Here is a 16,283-nt window from a genome sequence, read left to right as displayed (position 1 = left end):
TAATTTCCCTCCAAACAGTTCTATACATCTGCTCTTTCCTGGCAATTGGATTTTTTAAAAAGTGATTTTGGAGCACCCTTCAGCTGGAAAGGATCACTTTCTAGCAGAGCCATGTGGATTTAGTAAGTGTACCAACATCATAGTGGGAAGCAAAGATCAGAATAACAAAATAACAGAGTTGGAAGGGACCTTGGAGGTCTTCTAGTCCAACCCCCTGCTCAAGCAGGAAACCATATACAATTTCAGACAAGTGGCTGTCCAATCTCTTCTTTAAAACTTCCAGTGTTGGAGCATCCACAACTTTTGGAGGCAAGTTGTTCCACTGATTAACTGTTCCCACTCTCAGGAAATTTCTCCTAGTTCCAAGTTGCTTCTCTCCTTGATTAGTTTCCACCCATTGCTTCTTGTCCTGCCTTCAGGTGCTTTGAAGGATAGCTTGACTCCCTCTTTTTTGTGGCAGCCCCTGAGATATTGGAAGACCGCTATCATGTTACCCCTAGTCCTTCTTTTCACTAGATTAGACACCCAATTCCTACAACTGCTCTTCATGTTTTCATCTCCAGCCCTCTAATCATCCTGGCCGCACTTCTCTGCACCCTTTCCAGAGTGTTACCAGAGTTTCGTGATGACCAAAACCAGATGCAATATTCCAAGACATCCATTTTACCAAGGCATTATAAAGTGGTAACTAAAATTTCACGTGATACTACCACTTTACAATGCCTTGCTAAAACGATGCTGCAGGATGAGTAGAGCAGTTTCTTTCTTTTATGGCTCTTGTTGCCATGTTGCTCCATTCCAAAAGTCTTGGAGCAGCTTACAAAGAATACAAAAGGAACCACGAAGAATTAATAGAAGCAAAAAAGAAAACCGCCCACCTTCTCATTCCCCCTCCCCATAACAACCAGTTTGGGCCTCTTAGTTCCAGTGGTTTTCCATCTTTCGTTTTGGAAGGGGGTTTAGTGTGGAATTGGGCAGCCTTCTGAACTCACAGCTCTAGCTTGAGGAGCAGGTGGCTGCCGTGTCCAAAAGGGCCTTTCCACAACTTTGTGCGGTGTGCCAGTTATGCCCCTTTCTGGATTAGGAGCAGTACACACAGGCATGCATGCTTTGGTTGCCTTTTAGGTAGATCACTGCAATATGGTCTACATGTATCTCCCTTTGGAAAACATCCAGAGGCTACAATTGATCAGAATGGGCCAGAACTGATCCAGCAAACCATGTTATGTTTGTTTGTTTGTTTTTTGCTTACAGTTATTTTCTGGCATGCCAGAAACTGATCCATGCAAACCAGTGGTGGAATTCAATTTTTTTTTTACGACCGGTTCTGTGGGTGTGGCTTGGTGGGTGTGGCAGTTGAAGGATACTGTAAAGCAGGGGTGTCCAACCTTGGCAACTTTAAGCCTGGAGGACTTCAACTCCCAGAATTCCCCAGCCAGCAAAGCTGGCTGGGGAATTCTGGGAGTTGAAGTCCTCCAGGCTTAAAGTTGCCAAGGTTGGACACCCCTGCTGTAAAGTCTCCAGTCAGCGGCGATATTTGCCGGTTCTCCGAACTCCCCAAAATTTCCGCTACCAGTTCTCCAGAACTGGTCAGAACCTGTTGAATATCACCTCTGGTGCAGACAAGCGAAGCTCCATCTGTGGGATGCAGGCAGCACACAGAACCATACCCACCCTGGTCTCTCTCCATGGATCACTAAAAAAAAAGTCGTAGCAGTCCACAATGGGCAGAGTGGAGATATATCAAACCTCAAGAATGTTTGCAAACAAGCAGGATTGGGTGGTTTTTCTGAACCATGGTAGCAGTCATGCCTCATTCTTGAAGACGTCTTGAAGATGCTTCATTCTTGAAGAGCTTTAATGAAAAAAACATAATAGCAGTCTTCCAATGGGGCTGACATGATAGCCGTCTTCAAATATTTGAGGAGCTGCCACAAAGAAGAGGGAGTCAATCTATCCTTCAAAGCACCTGAGGGCAGGACAAGAAGCAATAAGGATGGAAACTAATCAAGGAGAGAAGCAACTTAGAACTAGGGAGAAATTTCCTGACAGTGAGAACAATTAATCAGTGGAACAACTTGCCTTCAAAAGTTACGGTTGCTCCAATACTGGAGGTTTTTTAAGAAGAGAGTGGACAACCATTTGTTTGAAATGGTTCAGGGTGTCCTGCTTGAGCAGAAGGTTGGACTAGAAACCTCCAGGGTCCCTTCCAACTTTATTATTCTGTTAAATCTAATATCCTAGGGGATGGATGGCAGCTTAAGGTCCTCCCCTCTACCTTTTAATTTTTAACTTATGTTATTGTTGTTTCTACCTAGCTGTTTTTAGTGATATATTGCATTTTTATATGGTATTTATGTTTTTAACTGTACACTGCCCAGAGTGAGATGGGCAGTACCTAAATCTGACAAATAAATAAACCATGCAATCAAAGCTTTTCCCTTTTGCTACATACGTCATGACACACGTGAAGTTAGTATCACTTATTCTGAATGAGTATCTCTCTGGTGAGTTTCCATTAATTTTCATTAGAATCAGCTACCAAAGTAAACTTGCCTTGACAGGGCATTTTTCACATTTGGTCTTCAACTCCCAGAATACTTAGCAATGCTTGCTAGGGAATTCTGGGAGTTGGTACACACATCTTCAAGTTTCCAAATTTGAAAAACAGTAATTTACATTATACGCTGAAAAGGGCGTCAAAAATATGTATTTGTGTGTGTGTGTGTGTGTGTGTGTGTGTGTGTTTTCTGAGGTTCTTGCGGGTATTTGTATGTGGATCTTTGGTTATTCGGGTTTTCTCCCGCGTAAGATTGGAAGTATCTAGGCAACGTTTCGATGAAGTCTCATTCATCATCTTCAGGCTTGTGTCTTCAGTACTGTGCTTCTCAGAGTTCATTGAAGTACTGAAGACACAAGCCTGAAGATGATGAATGAGACTTCATCGAAACGTTGCCTAGATACTTCCAATCTTACGCGGGAGAAAACCCGAATAACCAAAGATCCATATATATATATATATATGGATATATATAATCACTATACTAAACTGATATATTTCCTTCCTTCCTTCCTCCTTCCCTCTCTCCCTCTCTCCCTCCTTCCTTCCTTCCCTTAGAGAAAGTACTATGTATATCACACATTGTTTCATATCAAGTTTTATTGATGAAATTTTAATTTCAATACAGTATCATCCAAGCCTATTCCCTTAGAAGTAGGCCCCATGGTTCCTGGGAAGTACTAACTTCAATAACTCTCATGATGAAAAATTGTATGGGTGTTGAAGTCCAACTTATCTGGAATTACTAGACTGAGGAAGGACTCAGTGTGTGGGCATGCAGAAGTGTAATTTATTTCTCTTTCCAATCTGCAGTTGATTCACATATTTTTCAGTCTGTAGAACATTAAATAACAGAAATGACAGAAATTAAAAACAGTTCTGTTGTTGGGAGGAAAAAGGATTGTAATTATATTGGTGGCAGGCTGGGGACAACAGCTGCAATGGCCAGATTCCCTCCCACCACCCACCCACCCACCACAACTTACAAACATGCTTGCTCTCAAAAAAGAATAGCGAAAAACACAAATTTCAATTATCTTCACTGGATGCTTGTTGACAAAAAATACCATTCTGGGAGTTACAGCGCCCTCTGTTGGACAATATCATAAGAACTCTGCTGATGAGATACTAATTGGCAATTAATGTAACCAGTGATTTGTCTCAGCTGGCCATATTGTCCCCCCACCCTTAGCAAGTGATATTCAAAGAAATGGATAGCCTCTGACCTGAGGATGTGTTAAACCAAGAGCCTTCAAACTTGGCAAGTTTAAGACTTGTGGGCTTCAACTCCCAGAATTCCTGAGCTAACATGACTGGAGGAGGAATTCTGGGAGTTGAAGTCCACAAGTCTTAAACTTGCCAAGTTTGGAGGCCTCTGTGTTAAACAATTGCTCAACAATCAGTGGTGTACAGTAGAGATCTTGATGGTTTTCAGTATTTTGTTAAAGTAAACAGTCAATTGGTCATCAATTAGATTTGACTTAGTTTCATTTCCTTTCTTTCTTCTTTCCTGCCCTAATTTTTTTCTCCAATGTTCTGGTTCCTTTCCTGCACATTGCATAATAATGCCTAATAATGCCCAACAACAACAACAACAGCCTTGAAAGATGGCTGGGTGACTTTGAACTAATCCCTTTCTCTCAGCCCAAGTCACCACAGAGGAGTTGTGGAGAAAATAGGACGAAGAAGGAATAACAGATTAACAGAGTTGGAAGGGACCTTGGAGATCTTCTAGTCCAACCCCCTGCTCAGGCAGGAAACCTATACATTTCAGACAAATGGTTAATAAACCATTTGTCCAATTTCTTCTTAAAAACTTCCAGTGTTGGAGAATTCACAATGTCTGGAGAAAGTTGTTCCATTGACTGATTGTTCTGTCAGGAAATATCTCCTTAGTTCTAGGTTGCTTCTCTCCTTGATTAGTTTCCATCCGTTGCTTCTTCTCCTGCCTTCAGGTGCTTTGGAGAATAGCTTGGCTCCCTCTTCTTTGTGGCAGTCCCTTAGTGACTTAATATAAGGTAGGGCTAACACAGCTGGACTGCCAAGCTATAAAGCAGTGTTTCTCAACCTTGATGACTTTAAGATAGATGGACTTCAACTCCCAGAATCTCTAGTCACTGTGATCTAGGACAGGGGTCACCAACCTTTTGGACCTCAGGGACCACCAAACTCATAATTTTAGATCCCAGGGACCACTAACTGGTTCTGTGGGCATGGCCTAATTTGTGGGTGTGGCTTGGTGGTCATGTGACTGGCTGGGCATGGTGTGTATGTAAATATTATAAATATATAAATATTGAATTTTTTTTTTATAAAAAAGGAGCAACTTTTATCCAAAATCAGGCAAAGCAGGCAGATTGAGTTGCTCACAGAATTATTCAGTGATCTATCTATCTGCCACCGGCTAGCTCAGTCTCTCAAATTTGCTTGCCGTGAGTCTGCACTGAATTTGCTTGCAAGCAAACCTTCAGTCAGTCCTAAGGGAGGTTCGGCTGTGCTTACCTAGAAAGCAAGATATCCAACATTTCCTGCTTCCTAGCTAACCTAAATCTCCTGGCACAGCAGAACAGATGATGGTCGGAAAAAGGAAAAATAGCAATTTAGCAGGCAAGTTTACCGGGTAAGGAGTGAGTGGGCAGGGAGGGTTCCCACGGGCCATGTGGGCGGCACAGCCTTGTGTTTCTGTGCAGCCTGGGTTGCTTTGTGGGGGTGAGATTTCTCTGCGGCCCACCAAAATTTTCTCGCGGCCCACCAGTTGGCGACCACTGATCTAGGATAAGTTATTCTATATTTTTGTTAGTTTCCATCCATTGCTTCTTCTCCTGCCTTCAGGTGCCTTGGATAATAGGTTGATACTCTCTTCTTTGTAGCAGCAGACCTTCAGATATTGGAAGACTGCTATCATGTCAACCCTAGTCCTTCTTTTTATTAAACTAGACATACCCACTTTCAGCAACCATTCTTTATATCTTTCAGGCTCCAGTCCCCTAATCATCTCTGTTACTCTTTTCTGTACTGTTTCTACAGTCTCAACTGTAGAAAGGAGTATTAAGTATACGTATGTTAGCTGCCTTGGGTTGTTTATAAAAAAATAACAAAGGCGTTATATAAATAATGTAAGTAAAAGCTCATCCTGAAAGGAAATAGCACATTGGGTATGTCAGTAGCCTGTTCTGGATCCCACTATTGTAATTGATATTCTTGTTTGGCAGGACCCAAACAAAGCTATCTGATCCTACATTGACAGGTACACCTTACAGGAGATAGACATGTAGACTTCAACTCCCAGAATTCCCCAGCTACCTGAGAAACATCAATGTCATCAACAGATAAGATCAATGCTGTTTCAGTGCTATGTCGACAGATTAGAAAGCCAGGGGACCATGAGTTCAAGTCCTGTGTTAGCCATGAAAACCAGCTGGATGATATTGGGCCAATCATCAGAAGACTTGGAGTCCTACCTTAGGCATGAAAGTCAACTGGATGACCTTGAGTTATTTGTAAAAATAATAAAGGTGAGATATAAATAAACAAATAGAAAGAAAATATCCAGAGCTGGAACTTGTGGAGAGCTTGGTTGAAAAGGAGGACAATACGAAGAGATTAGTTCAGCAGATCAGCACACCATAACGGGATCTAGATAACCTTGAGGAAATCTTTGGAGGTAATCTCAGGTAGCTAGGTCCTATGCCACATAAGGCCTTCTAGGTAATAGCCAGCATGTAGAGTTGTACAGGTAGCCCTCGACTTACAGTAGTTCATTTAATGACTGTTCAAAGTTACAATGGCACTGAAAAAGTGACTTATGACAATTTTTCACAGTTACAACTATTGCAGCATTCCCATGGTCATGTGATCAAAATTCGGACACTTGGCAACTGATTCATATTTATGACTGTTGTAGTGTCTGGGAGTCATGGGATCTCCTTTTACGATCTTCTTACAAGCAAAGTCAATGGAGAAGCCAGATTCACTTAACAACCATGGTACTAATTTAATAACTGCAGTGTTTTACTTTACAACTGTGGCAAAAAAAAAGTTGCAAAATGGGGCAATATTCACTTAACAAATGTTTCGCTTCCAAACAGAAATGTTGGGTTATAAGTCAAGGACTGCCTGTACTCAGCTTACTTGTAACTAATTCAACTGACAAACCAGAGGTAATACACAGCCATAGTAAGGTCTAACCATCACTCCTCATGCTGTTGCATTCTGGACCAGTTGTTGCTTCCGTGGGGTATTCAGGGACAGCCCTATGAGAAGTGTGTTACAGTAGTCCACTTGTGAGGTGACCAAATCATGAGGGGGAACTCAGGAGGAAGGCTTTTTGGTCCACTGACAGTCAGTATGTTGGTGCACAAACTGGATGTGTGCAAAGTCTTCTAGGCCACAGCTGCCATCTCCTCCTTTAGCAGAAGCTATGGGTGAGTTAAGATCTCACATAAAGAGCCCACCAAGATCTCAAGATCCCGCAAGTGCTTTTGATCTAGCTTAGTGTCAAGTATCTGGGGTGAACCAAGCTAATAAACCTATCTCCCTTCCAAGGAAAAGATAGTCCAAGCCCCCCCCTTCTAAAAGAGGTGGGGGGGGGGAAAAAAAAAACCCCCAAACCCCCCCCCCCCCCCCCCCCTTTTTTTTTTCTTTTTTTTTCTTTTTTTTTTTTTTTTCTATAAATTATAAAACATAAAAAAAAAACAACCTAAAAAATTCACAAAAAAAAAAAAAAAAAAAAAAAAAAAAAAAAAAAAAAAAAAAGCTGAAAAATAATGATAATTCGTTTTGGAAGAGGGCTGATATGGTAATGTCCTCCACCTTGAGATTATGGTGCAACTGAGCCAAGATAAGAACCAGGTCTATCCTGTGTATTTGCATCAAGTCCTTTGCACCCATGAACTTCTGAGCTGTGTCAAGCTCCAGCCAGCTGGGAGAAGATTGAAGTCTCCATGAAAGATAAAGCATCACAGACTCCCTGCCAACCTGCTGATTAAATCCACAAACCTGGGGCCTGGAATTTTAGGCTTCATTTTTAGCATTGTAAAAAAATGATATTGGCACTTTTAACACAGCATTCTAGGACTTTTAAAAAAAAAACTTCAGGAGAACATTTTTTTCCGTCTTCTTAGCCAAGGCCATTTCTTTTGGTATGTGAGAACTTGTCTTTTCAGCACTAAACAATAGAGAACTTATTCTGAAAGTCCTTGAATGCACTCCCAAATTTAAAGAAAGATACAAACCCAGCTGGGAAAGAGTAGCAAAACTAATAAATTTGCCACTTGTGGAATGTTATCTAGAATTACTTGTTTTTCACTGCTCATTTCAATGTTTTTATTGTTTGATCACTTGCTTTGACATATCACATATACCAAATGTATATATCATTTGTTTAAAAAGACTTAAACTGCCCCCCTTAATGGTTTTTGCTTTGCCTGAATTACCTGGAGAGTCAAATTTGGAGGGGGTGACTGGACAAAAGAAGCCTCTTTGCAAAAGTAAAAGTCTCTCTCTCTCAAATTCAGAGATCAAATTCTTATCAGCTCCACTCAATGCCAGTCTGGTAATCCACAAAGCCAGCTGCTCCCTAGAGCCCAGTTTCCATGGTTATCTGAAAAGCAGACACTATGGAAACCCCCAGTGACAGCTGCCACTTGTGTATCCAGCACAAGCTACCAGCATTATGTCCCCTGTTAAATATTTAAAATTTGGCACCACAATGCTATAATCAGTCCTAGGCATCTCATTATCAGGTTCCTTATTCACATGTATGGCACCGAAGATATAATTTTGAGAAAATAAATGTACAACAATCTTGTAATGTGGTACACTGCTCTCCTTCCCTGACTGCAGGTTGCTGAAGGAGTCAGTAACAGGGTTCATGATGGTACTAAGACATAAATAAGGTTGCTGGTAAACAAGGCTTTGTTGATCAGTGCATTGTCTAAATTAATCAATGATTCTCAGCCTCAGCCACTTTAAGCTACGTGGACTTTACATCCCAGAATTACTCTAGGTTTACATCCTGTCTTTCTTTATTCTTAATGGGTGGTAGCATCTAACCAACTCTGGTTGCTCTTGAAAAGCTAAGCCGACATGGTCAGTCTTTGAAGGGGAGATCACTTGGTCATGGCAAGCATGAACTTATGTATCAGGACAAAAATCTTGGAGACAGGCAAAGTTGGGGTGAGTAGAGTCTCCAGGGCTTGCCAGTCTCCAGGGGACCACTGGATGACAGCAAAGGAGGCAGAAAAATGCCAATTATTGCACCTCAGATCTGGCAGTTTAGAATAGCATTGCACTTTTAGATATTGTAAGATTTCCACCCTAACCACCCAATAAATCTTGCTTCTTTTACAAATGTTCTCAGTTTCACAGATTAACAGAGTTGGAAGGGACCTTGTAGTCCATCTAGTCCAACCCCCTGCCCAAGCAGGAGACCCTACACCATTCCTGAGAGATGGCAGTCCAATCTCTTCTTGAAAGTCTCAAGTGATGAAGCTCCCATAACTTCCAAAGGCAACTTCTGCTCCTGAAATTTCTAGGTTGAATCTCTCTCCTTGATCAATTTCCGTCCACTGTTCCTTGTCTGGCCTTCGGGTGCCTTGGAAAATAGCTTGACCCCTTCCTCTGTGTGGCAGCCCCACAAATATTGGAAGACTGCTATCATGTCTCCCCTGGTCCTTCTCTTCACTAGACTAGCCATGCCCAGTTCCCGCAACTGTTCTTCATATCGTTCTGAGAGAGAGAGAAAATATAGACTATTAGAGTTGGAAGGTACATGGGAGGTCATATAGTCCAATCCCCTGCAAGAACAGGAGACACTATACTATTATGCCCCCTTTATGACTTGTGGACTTCAACTCCCAGAATTCCTGAGCCAGCATGGCTCAGCATGGCTAGCTCAGGAATTCTGGGAGTTGAAATCCACAAGTCATAAAAGGGCCATAATTTCCCCACTCCTGCATTATACCATTTCAGATAAATGGTTGTCCGGTCTCTTCTTGCAAGCCTCCATTGATGGGGCGTCAGATTTCATCTTCAGAAACGAGAAACTCACAATACCTCCCCCCCCAAAAAGCTGCAACGCTTTTCTACATTTTCATAACTCTAAGAAGCGCGTTGCTTCTGGAGGCGTGGTTGAGGCCTAGGCGTTGCCGTGGTAACCCGGGCAACGACTGTGAGGTAGGCCGCGGGCGAGCGCGGTGGGCGGGGCTTAGAGGGAGGAGCGCTTTGGCGGAAGCGGGCCTGGTTTCCGCTTCCGCCCGGGACTCGCTCTTTTCCGTTCGGTAAGGAGAGGCTGCTGGAGGCGCGTGGAGGGTGGGTGGTCGGCCTTGTGTCGGGGGTGAGACGGGCCCGCTTCTTTCTCGGCCCGTTTTACAAAGCGTCCTTGCGCGACTCTCCACCCGGGGACAGCAAGACAACTTGAATACGCGTCTGTCGATTATCAACAGATACTTTTAACTAGGTTAGATGAAGTCGAGCTCGATTTCTGGGGGAGTTCGTGGACGCAACCATGTGGTTCCCCTGGCAACAGTAGGGGTGGCTGACCATTCTGGGAAGCTTTAGCCACTCCCTCTTTCGCCCCCACCCCTCCTGGGGCTTCCTGGTGGTCTCCCTTCCGATTTTGGTTGGGCTCAGCCAGAGTTGGAGCTGCCATTATATGGGTAGTATTTATTATATAAGTATGGAGAGGGATAAGGAGGGATTAAGGTAAAGATATAAGGAAAAGAGAGGTGTAGTTTTAAGATTATAGACAAATATATGGAGATATAGGTATAATACAGAAGATATAGCAAGAAATAGGATTGTGTAAGTCCATTCTCACAAAATAACATAGAAAAAGAGAATGGGCAATTTGTTAAGCAGGTACTACCGTGTTCTTAATATATTACCATATATGTGGGTGGGTATGTAATGCCTACAGTTTTTCAGGCAGTGTTCAAGTTCAAAATAAGGACTTCAAATTACCATAATTCCCCTAGCAGCAGGGGGGAGTTAGATTGTGGATGATTAAATCCACACAGATTGCCATGGTTGAGAAACACTGATCTGGATTATTTTTGTAGATCTAAATATGGATAAAAAGGCACAAATGTAAACATTGTAGAAAAGGAGGAATTACTACATAAATAGAGAAGTGTATGTGGGTTGTGGTGCATACAGTGATGTCAGAATTGGGTTCTCTTATTGCTATCAGATGCTACCGCCTCCTGGGCAGGGGGAGGAAGATTTTTTTATATATAAAAAAGTCTTGATTCACTTGTCACTTCTCTATGTTCTCCAGGTAACTTCAGCTGCCGCAATGCAGATTTTTGTGAAAACCCTCACCGGCAAAACCATCACCCTTGAGGTGGAGCCAAGTGACACAATTGAAAATGTGAAGGCAAAAATTCAGGACAAGGAAGGTGAGCATTGGCCCTGAGATTAAATACCAACCTGATGGAACAGCTTGCATGTTTCCAGGAGACAGATGGATTGCCTGCGCTGGAGACGTTCCAGAGTTGCCATCTGGTGAACTGTGCTGTGGTGGGAGCTAATTGGGCTTCTGTATACACTGAAGATGAAAACAGAGCTTTGCCAACTGAAATGGAGCTTTACTTTTCAGATTCCTGTGACCAAAATGATTATTTATCCCTTGCCATGTGGTTGGGGTTGTTTTTAATCAAACCTTGTCAGGGATACCACTTGTTGGGGAAGACTGGAAAGAGTCATGACTGCTGGGGCTTAAAAAAGATTGACTTCTGCTTCTCTTTCTGATCTGTGTATTCTTTGTTCCAGAAAGAGTTACAGAAACATTTTTTTTTCTAGACTGTGACTTCTATAATGGATAAAATCTGTAAGAAAGCAAAATGATTTGAAAAGACAGCCAAAACAAATATTTGGGCAAGAGAATGTTCTTTAATTCAGAACTTCCATAGATAAGCCCAGGCCCAGACTATCATCTTCCTGACTTTAAAGTAATGCAGAGAATTTCTCAACAAGGTCTTGGGATAAAGATCTTAAGAAGCAGACCCACTGATTCATATGTGTTTACATCCTTCTGTATACAGCGAGAAGCAAGGTGGACTTTAGAATTGGAGAGAGATAGTTAATAGCCAAGACTTTAGTCTGTAGAGATTCTCAAGTCGTTCAGGTCATGCTTGTCCCAAAGATGATTTTTTTCAAAGATGATTTTTTTCTCTGTCAACTGGACTGACTTGTTTTTTTCTTTGAAGACATTTCACTTCTCATCCAAGAAGCTGCTTCAGCTCTGGCAGGATAGTGGAGAATGGAAGGATTTATTTTCCTTGCAGACAGCTGGTCATGTGCATCCTTTTTAGAGGGTCATTGAAGCACTTGGAAGTTTATCTGTGTCCTCAGGGACATGGCCAGGATTTCGGGTCGTCAAAATTTTGGAGTTCTTCCATCTTTACTCTGAGTTCCTTTCAGATTCCTCCTATCTCATTGTGTAAGGATGTGGGAGTGTCACTTTTAAACATACATTTTCAGTATGCTACTAAAGTGCAAATATTCCCTTGAGAGGTACAACATCGTTGAAACTTAGAGACTTCTGCTTGGTCATAAGCAAGCTATGCTTTCTCTTCCATCGCATGCAGAAAAATAATTTTAAGCTTGTCTTGCCCAATTGTTAAGGTCCATCCATGGTCTAGTGCAGCTTTACTTGAAAGAAGGAACTGTGTGAAACTTGTTGGTTTTGTCTGAATAAATAAAAATATCTCCCATGTCTGCCTTCGATAATTGACTTCCATACAACATCTTTGTTTTCTAGGTATTCCTCCTGATCAGCAGCGTCTGATCTTTGCGGGAAAGCAGCTGGAAGATGGACGCACACTCTCAGACTACAATATCCAGAAAGGTATGGTGCTTACTCCTCCTCCACTTAGAGAAGGTTGTCAATTAGCCTTGGTTTGTTATATGGGGCATCCTATTTACCAGAAACACACATACAGATCAGCTGAATTTAAGACAGTTTCAGTGCCTCTTCCCTCTAGAAAGAGCCCCTTGCAGCTAGTAGAAAAGAGGGGGCTTTTATTTGTAATTTAAATATTTTAGGCAATCCCAATCTTGATGGTTTCCAAAGGATGAATACAAAAATGAATTTGCTACCATGACAGTTGAAACGAGAGTCTCGTTTCTGACTATGTAGACTCCAAGATACAGTCAGCTATTGAGGTGTGCTGAAATTTCCACCTACTTGATTTAACATTCAAGAATAATGTTGCTTAGGGACGACAAGTTAGATCATGGGCAGGATAAGTGGATACTCCCATTGACCTTGCTGCGTTTTCTTCTGAGAATATTTAAATATTCCTGTTTTTCACAGGATACTCATTATCGTCAACATAGGGCAGGGGTGACTGGCAAGACTGAAGGATGACAGAACGTCCTGTCTGGCAGGGAGCTTGGCTAGCGACTGCAGTGTTTCTGTTTGTCCAGCTGGCTGTGATTTCACTGTCGATCTCCAAGCTCACTGCCAGAAAAAGATACTTTCTGGCCCCGGATACTTTGCAGAGCTTAGTATGGAACAATTGAAGGACATTTGGGGTTCCATGTTCCCGGGGTTTCCAGTTTCTCCTTGGCTTCTGGTGTGTCTGGTTTCTAGAATGGCAGATCCCAACTCTCCCCTTTGCCAGAGCTGCTGCAAACCTTAGTCCCATGCCATTAATCTTGTTTCTATCTTTCTCCCCACCGAAGAGTCCACCCTTCACTTGGTTTTGCGTCTTCGTGGAGGAATCATTGAGCCTTCGCTCCGCCAGCTGGCCCAGAAGTATAACTGCGACAAGATGATCTGCCGCAAGTATGTCCCCTGGGGTGCGCGGGCGGTTCCAGGAAAACGGTGCAGGCTCTTATAGTCCTCAACTTACCGCCCAATCGTTTTTTTCCAGGGGTCATTAAGCAAATCCATTTTACTCAATGGGTGGGTTTTTGTTTTTTTTGCTGGAAAACACGATCATGTGGCTTGGGTTGCTGTGGCGTAACTTCAAAATCAGACATTGAATAGCTTTTTGGGGAGGTTCGACATGATTTTGGATGGTCGCAAGTCAAGGGCTGCCTGCATTTTTACAGCTTAATTACAATAGCTGTGACAAAAAGTGAAAGGCAGTCATTTTTACTGTACTTCGGTTCGGGTTCTGGACAACACCATCAGTAAAATCATTCGTTTTTAATCTTTATTACGGTTATAGAGCAAGTCAGTAAAATAATCTTGTTAGGGTATGTTTTTCCTACCTTTGTATCTTTTGCAAACCCATAACATTATACAATCCAAAGGTGAAAGAGCAGTCAACTACCGTCAAGAAAGCGCTCTCAGCCTTTCAACGGTCAGCTCCATGACACTCTGAATTCACCCACCCTGGTCATTAACATCTGAACCACTATAAGTCCATGTATTTGCCATACGCTAAATAAAATAAATATACAATCCACGCTTAATTTCTTGCTCCTGATAGTGGGCAGAAGTTGCTCTCTAGAAGATTCTACTAGGGAGTGTGAACAATGAGGCATCTTGTTTATTTCCAGCATTCAATTCTAGGTGGTAGATTGTAGGGTTGCCTCAAGCATTTCAAATTCAAAATGCCCCATTTTATAACTTTTATAGTTGGTGGGAGTTATATATTGCAACATATAAATCTCCTCTTCCTCCTCCTCCACTTCCAGAAATGCTCTGAAGTTGAAATGGTGTTGTTTCAACTTTGAAATAAAGACCCTTGGAGCTTGAGGGCAGTTCCAGGATTGATAGAGCGCTGGAATATTTCCAGTGAGATCCAGATAAGCCATTTCAAACTTAATTCGCCGGGCGGCGGGCGGCGGGGGGGAGGGGGGCGGCCGACAAGCAAGCGCACGGGCAGGTACTTTCCGCCCCACGGGCCCCCCTTTTCTGGGAATATCATGCCTGTGCGGTTACCTTGAACACAGACCTTGCATTGTGTAGTGTTTGTATTATCATGCAATAAATAAAGATGGTACGCATTTAGGACAGGCGTGCAGAAACTTTAAAAAAAGCATCTTACTTTATTTTGGAGTTCATTTTCTCTCAGGTCTGGCCAGATAAGTCAGGGATGAGCAGCTTGGGTCCAGCACCAGTGGGAGGACCACAGTTTACTTAACTTTAGCTTGAAAGTGTGGGTCCCTCTCCATTGGTTCATCTGTGTCACACCAAGGCAGGAGCAGTTTCTGCAATCACAGTTCGTCCCCAGGTGCAAAACTGGAAGGTCCAGATGCTTAAGCCTGTGCCAGGGACACCAGTAACAAGACCTCCTCTTGGGGTTGTTTTCCCTCCCCCCTTTCCTTCTAGATGCTATGCCCGCCTGCATCCCCGTGCTGTGAATTGTCGTAAGAAGAAATGTGGCCACACCAACAACCTGCGCCCAAAGAAGAAGGTCAAGTAAAAAGAGCATGGCGGGAACTTCTCCTGGTACCAGGCTGTGGTGTACCTTAAGCAACGAGATTCATCTTCCCTCCTCTCGTGGGAGGCCATTTTCCCCCTGCCAGTTGGAATAAACATTCAGTGCACCAAATTTGTGTCTCCCTCTTCATTTTATGCCTGAAATCGCAGCTATAGGTTATCTGCAAGGCCTCCAGATGGTAAAAGAGATAAAGGGAGTGCTTTACTTATTGTCATGCCCCTGTTGGAGACTGACTCTGAGGGAGAGGAGGAACAGCCGACAAGGGAGTGCAGGTGTGGCTCTGGAGGTTGTGGAGGAGGCTGGGGAAGGGCAGAAGCCGGCTGGGCAGTCAGAGGAAGAGCCAGACCCATCCCTTCTCCATCCTAGGGCACACAGGGGGAGAGGATAAGGGAGAGACCATGGTGTGGTCTATGGGGGAAAAGGCCCATAGGAAAGGGCCTTGATCCTCTTTATGGGCTGCAGCTGTGAGAACTGGTTAAAAGGACAGGCGTGTATGGGCCAGTGCTGGAAACAAAGTGTGGAAATACGTCGTTCCTGTCTGAATTTGGCATCCTTCCCAGTGTGTGTTCCGATATCTGTGGACGTTTTCAAGCCCTTATCTTGCCTGGTTTCCTTAATTGCTTCAGTATAGTTTGTTGTTTTTACTCTTTATAATCTATAGGCATTTTTAGTTTAAACGGCATTTCCTCCTTTTCGTAACTGCTTGTGGGGGAGTTTTTTGTCTCCAGTCAAGGATATTTGGAGCTTGGAAGCAAAGTGAAGGAATAAAAGGGGCTTCGCCTATTTTTGTGACTATTTATTTTGTATCCCACCCTGGGTCATCACACTTATGATCAGTTACTTAGCAACTGTTTTAAGTTACAACAGACCTCCCCAGAGCTATTTCTGATCCAGACTCAAAGTTATAATGGCTCTCCTTCACAGCCTTACCCCCCTTGTGGTCACATGATCACATTTTTGGGCAGTTGGCAGTTAGCCCTCTTATGGTTATTTGTGTCATTTGGTAGTCACATGACTGCAATTTACCACATTATTTCCAGTGCACTGATGATGTTACCGAGTTGGGTAATGAAACGTCTGCAAGAAAACCACCAGGCAGCACTAAGAACCCCACAGGAAACTGATATTCAAGGGGGGGGAGATAAGGAGTATGGGGTGCCTTGGTAGGGTGGGGGAGGCCCTGGGGGGGCCTGGTACAGGTTGCAGGTGAGTCTCTTCGCTCAAAGGCTGGAAATCTTCAGATTTTGGCTGGGAGATTTTAATTTCTGAGTCGAGTTTCTGAGGGTCTTCCCTCCCCCCCCCAACTGAGATATCCCACGTCC

At 43.1% G+C, this 16,283-nt stretch overlaps 2 protein-coding genes across 5 annotated transcripts in view; both read left to right on the top strand.

Annotated features, from left to right (window-relative positions):
• Nucleotides 1-725, top strand: part of FSTL3 (follistatin like 3) — a 32,404-nt gene extending 31,679 nt beyond the window's left edge. Inside the window, exon 6 of the mRNA XM_087952730.1 lies at nt 368-725. The gene's annotated coding sequence lies outside the window, so the exon portion shown is untranslated. The remainder of the gene's footprint in view (nt 1-367) is intronic.
• Nucleotides 726-9,701: 8,976 nt separating this feature from the next.
• On the top strand, nt 9,702-15,072 carry UBA52 (ubiquitin A-52 residue ribosomal protein fusion product 1). 4 transcript variants are annotated; one of them, XM_026687823.2, is made up of 5 exons: nt 9,702-9,840; nt 10,839-10,959; nt 12,324-12,410; nt 13,250-13,352; nt 14,850-15,072. In XM_026687823.2, the coding sequence occupies exons 2-5, from the start codon at nt 10,857-10,859 to the stop codon at nt 14,941-14,943; spliced, it is 387 nt and encodes a 128-aa protein (XP_026543608.1). In that variant the 5' UTR covers nt 9,702-9,840; nt 10,839-10,856; the 3' UTR covers nt 14,944-15,072. The 4 variants fall into 4 exon arrangements, with proteins under 4 accessions (XP_026543608.1, XP_087808863.1, XP_026543610.1 ...); XM_087952737.1 differs by having other exon boundaries at nt 9,829-9,860; XM_026687825.2 differs by having other exon boundaries at nt 9,829-9,871.
• Nucleotides 15,073-16,283: the final 1,211 nt, after the last annotated feature.

This window comes from Notechis scutatus, chromosome 1 (assembly GCF_049901735.1).
Source record: "Notechis scutatus isolate UNSWTSFEM ecotype Mainland chromosome 1, rNotScu1.2, whole genome shotgun sequence".
In the NCBI taxonomy this organism is placed as follows: Eukaryota; Metazoa; Chordata; class Lepidosauria; order Squamata; family Elapidae; genus Notechis; species Notechis scutatus.
This window is presented reverse-complemented; position numbering and strand designations above follow the sequence as displayed.

Bases quoted from the DNA above. Each gene is read 5' to 3' on its own strand.
- UBA52 (XM_026687823.2), top strand. From the start codon at position 10,857: ATGCAGATTTTTGTGAAAACCCTCACCGGCAAAACCATCACCCTTGAG. The intron at 10,960-12,323 runs GTGAGCATTGGC...TTTGTTTTCTAG, and splicing joins AAAAATTCAGGACAAGGAAG to GTATTCCTCCTGATCAGCAG. The intron at 12,411-13,249 runs GTATGGTGCTTA...TCCCCACCGAAG, and splicing joins AGACTACAATATCCAGAAAG to AGTCCACCCTTCACTTGGTT.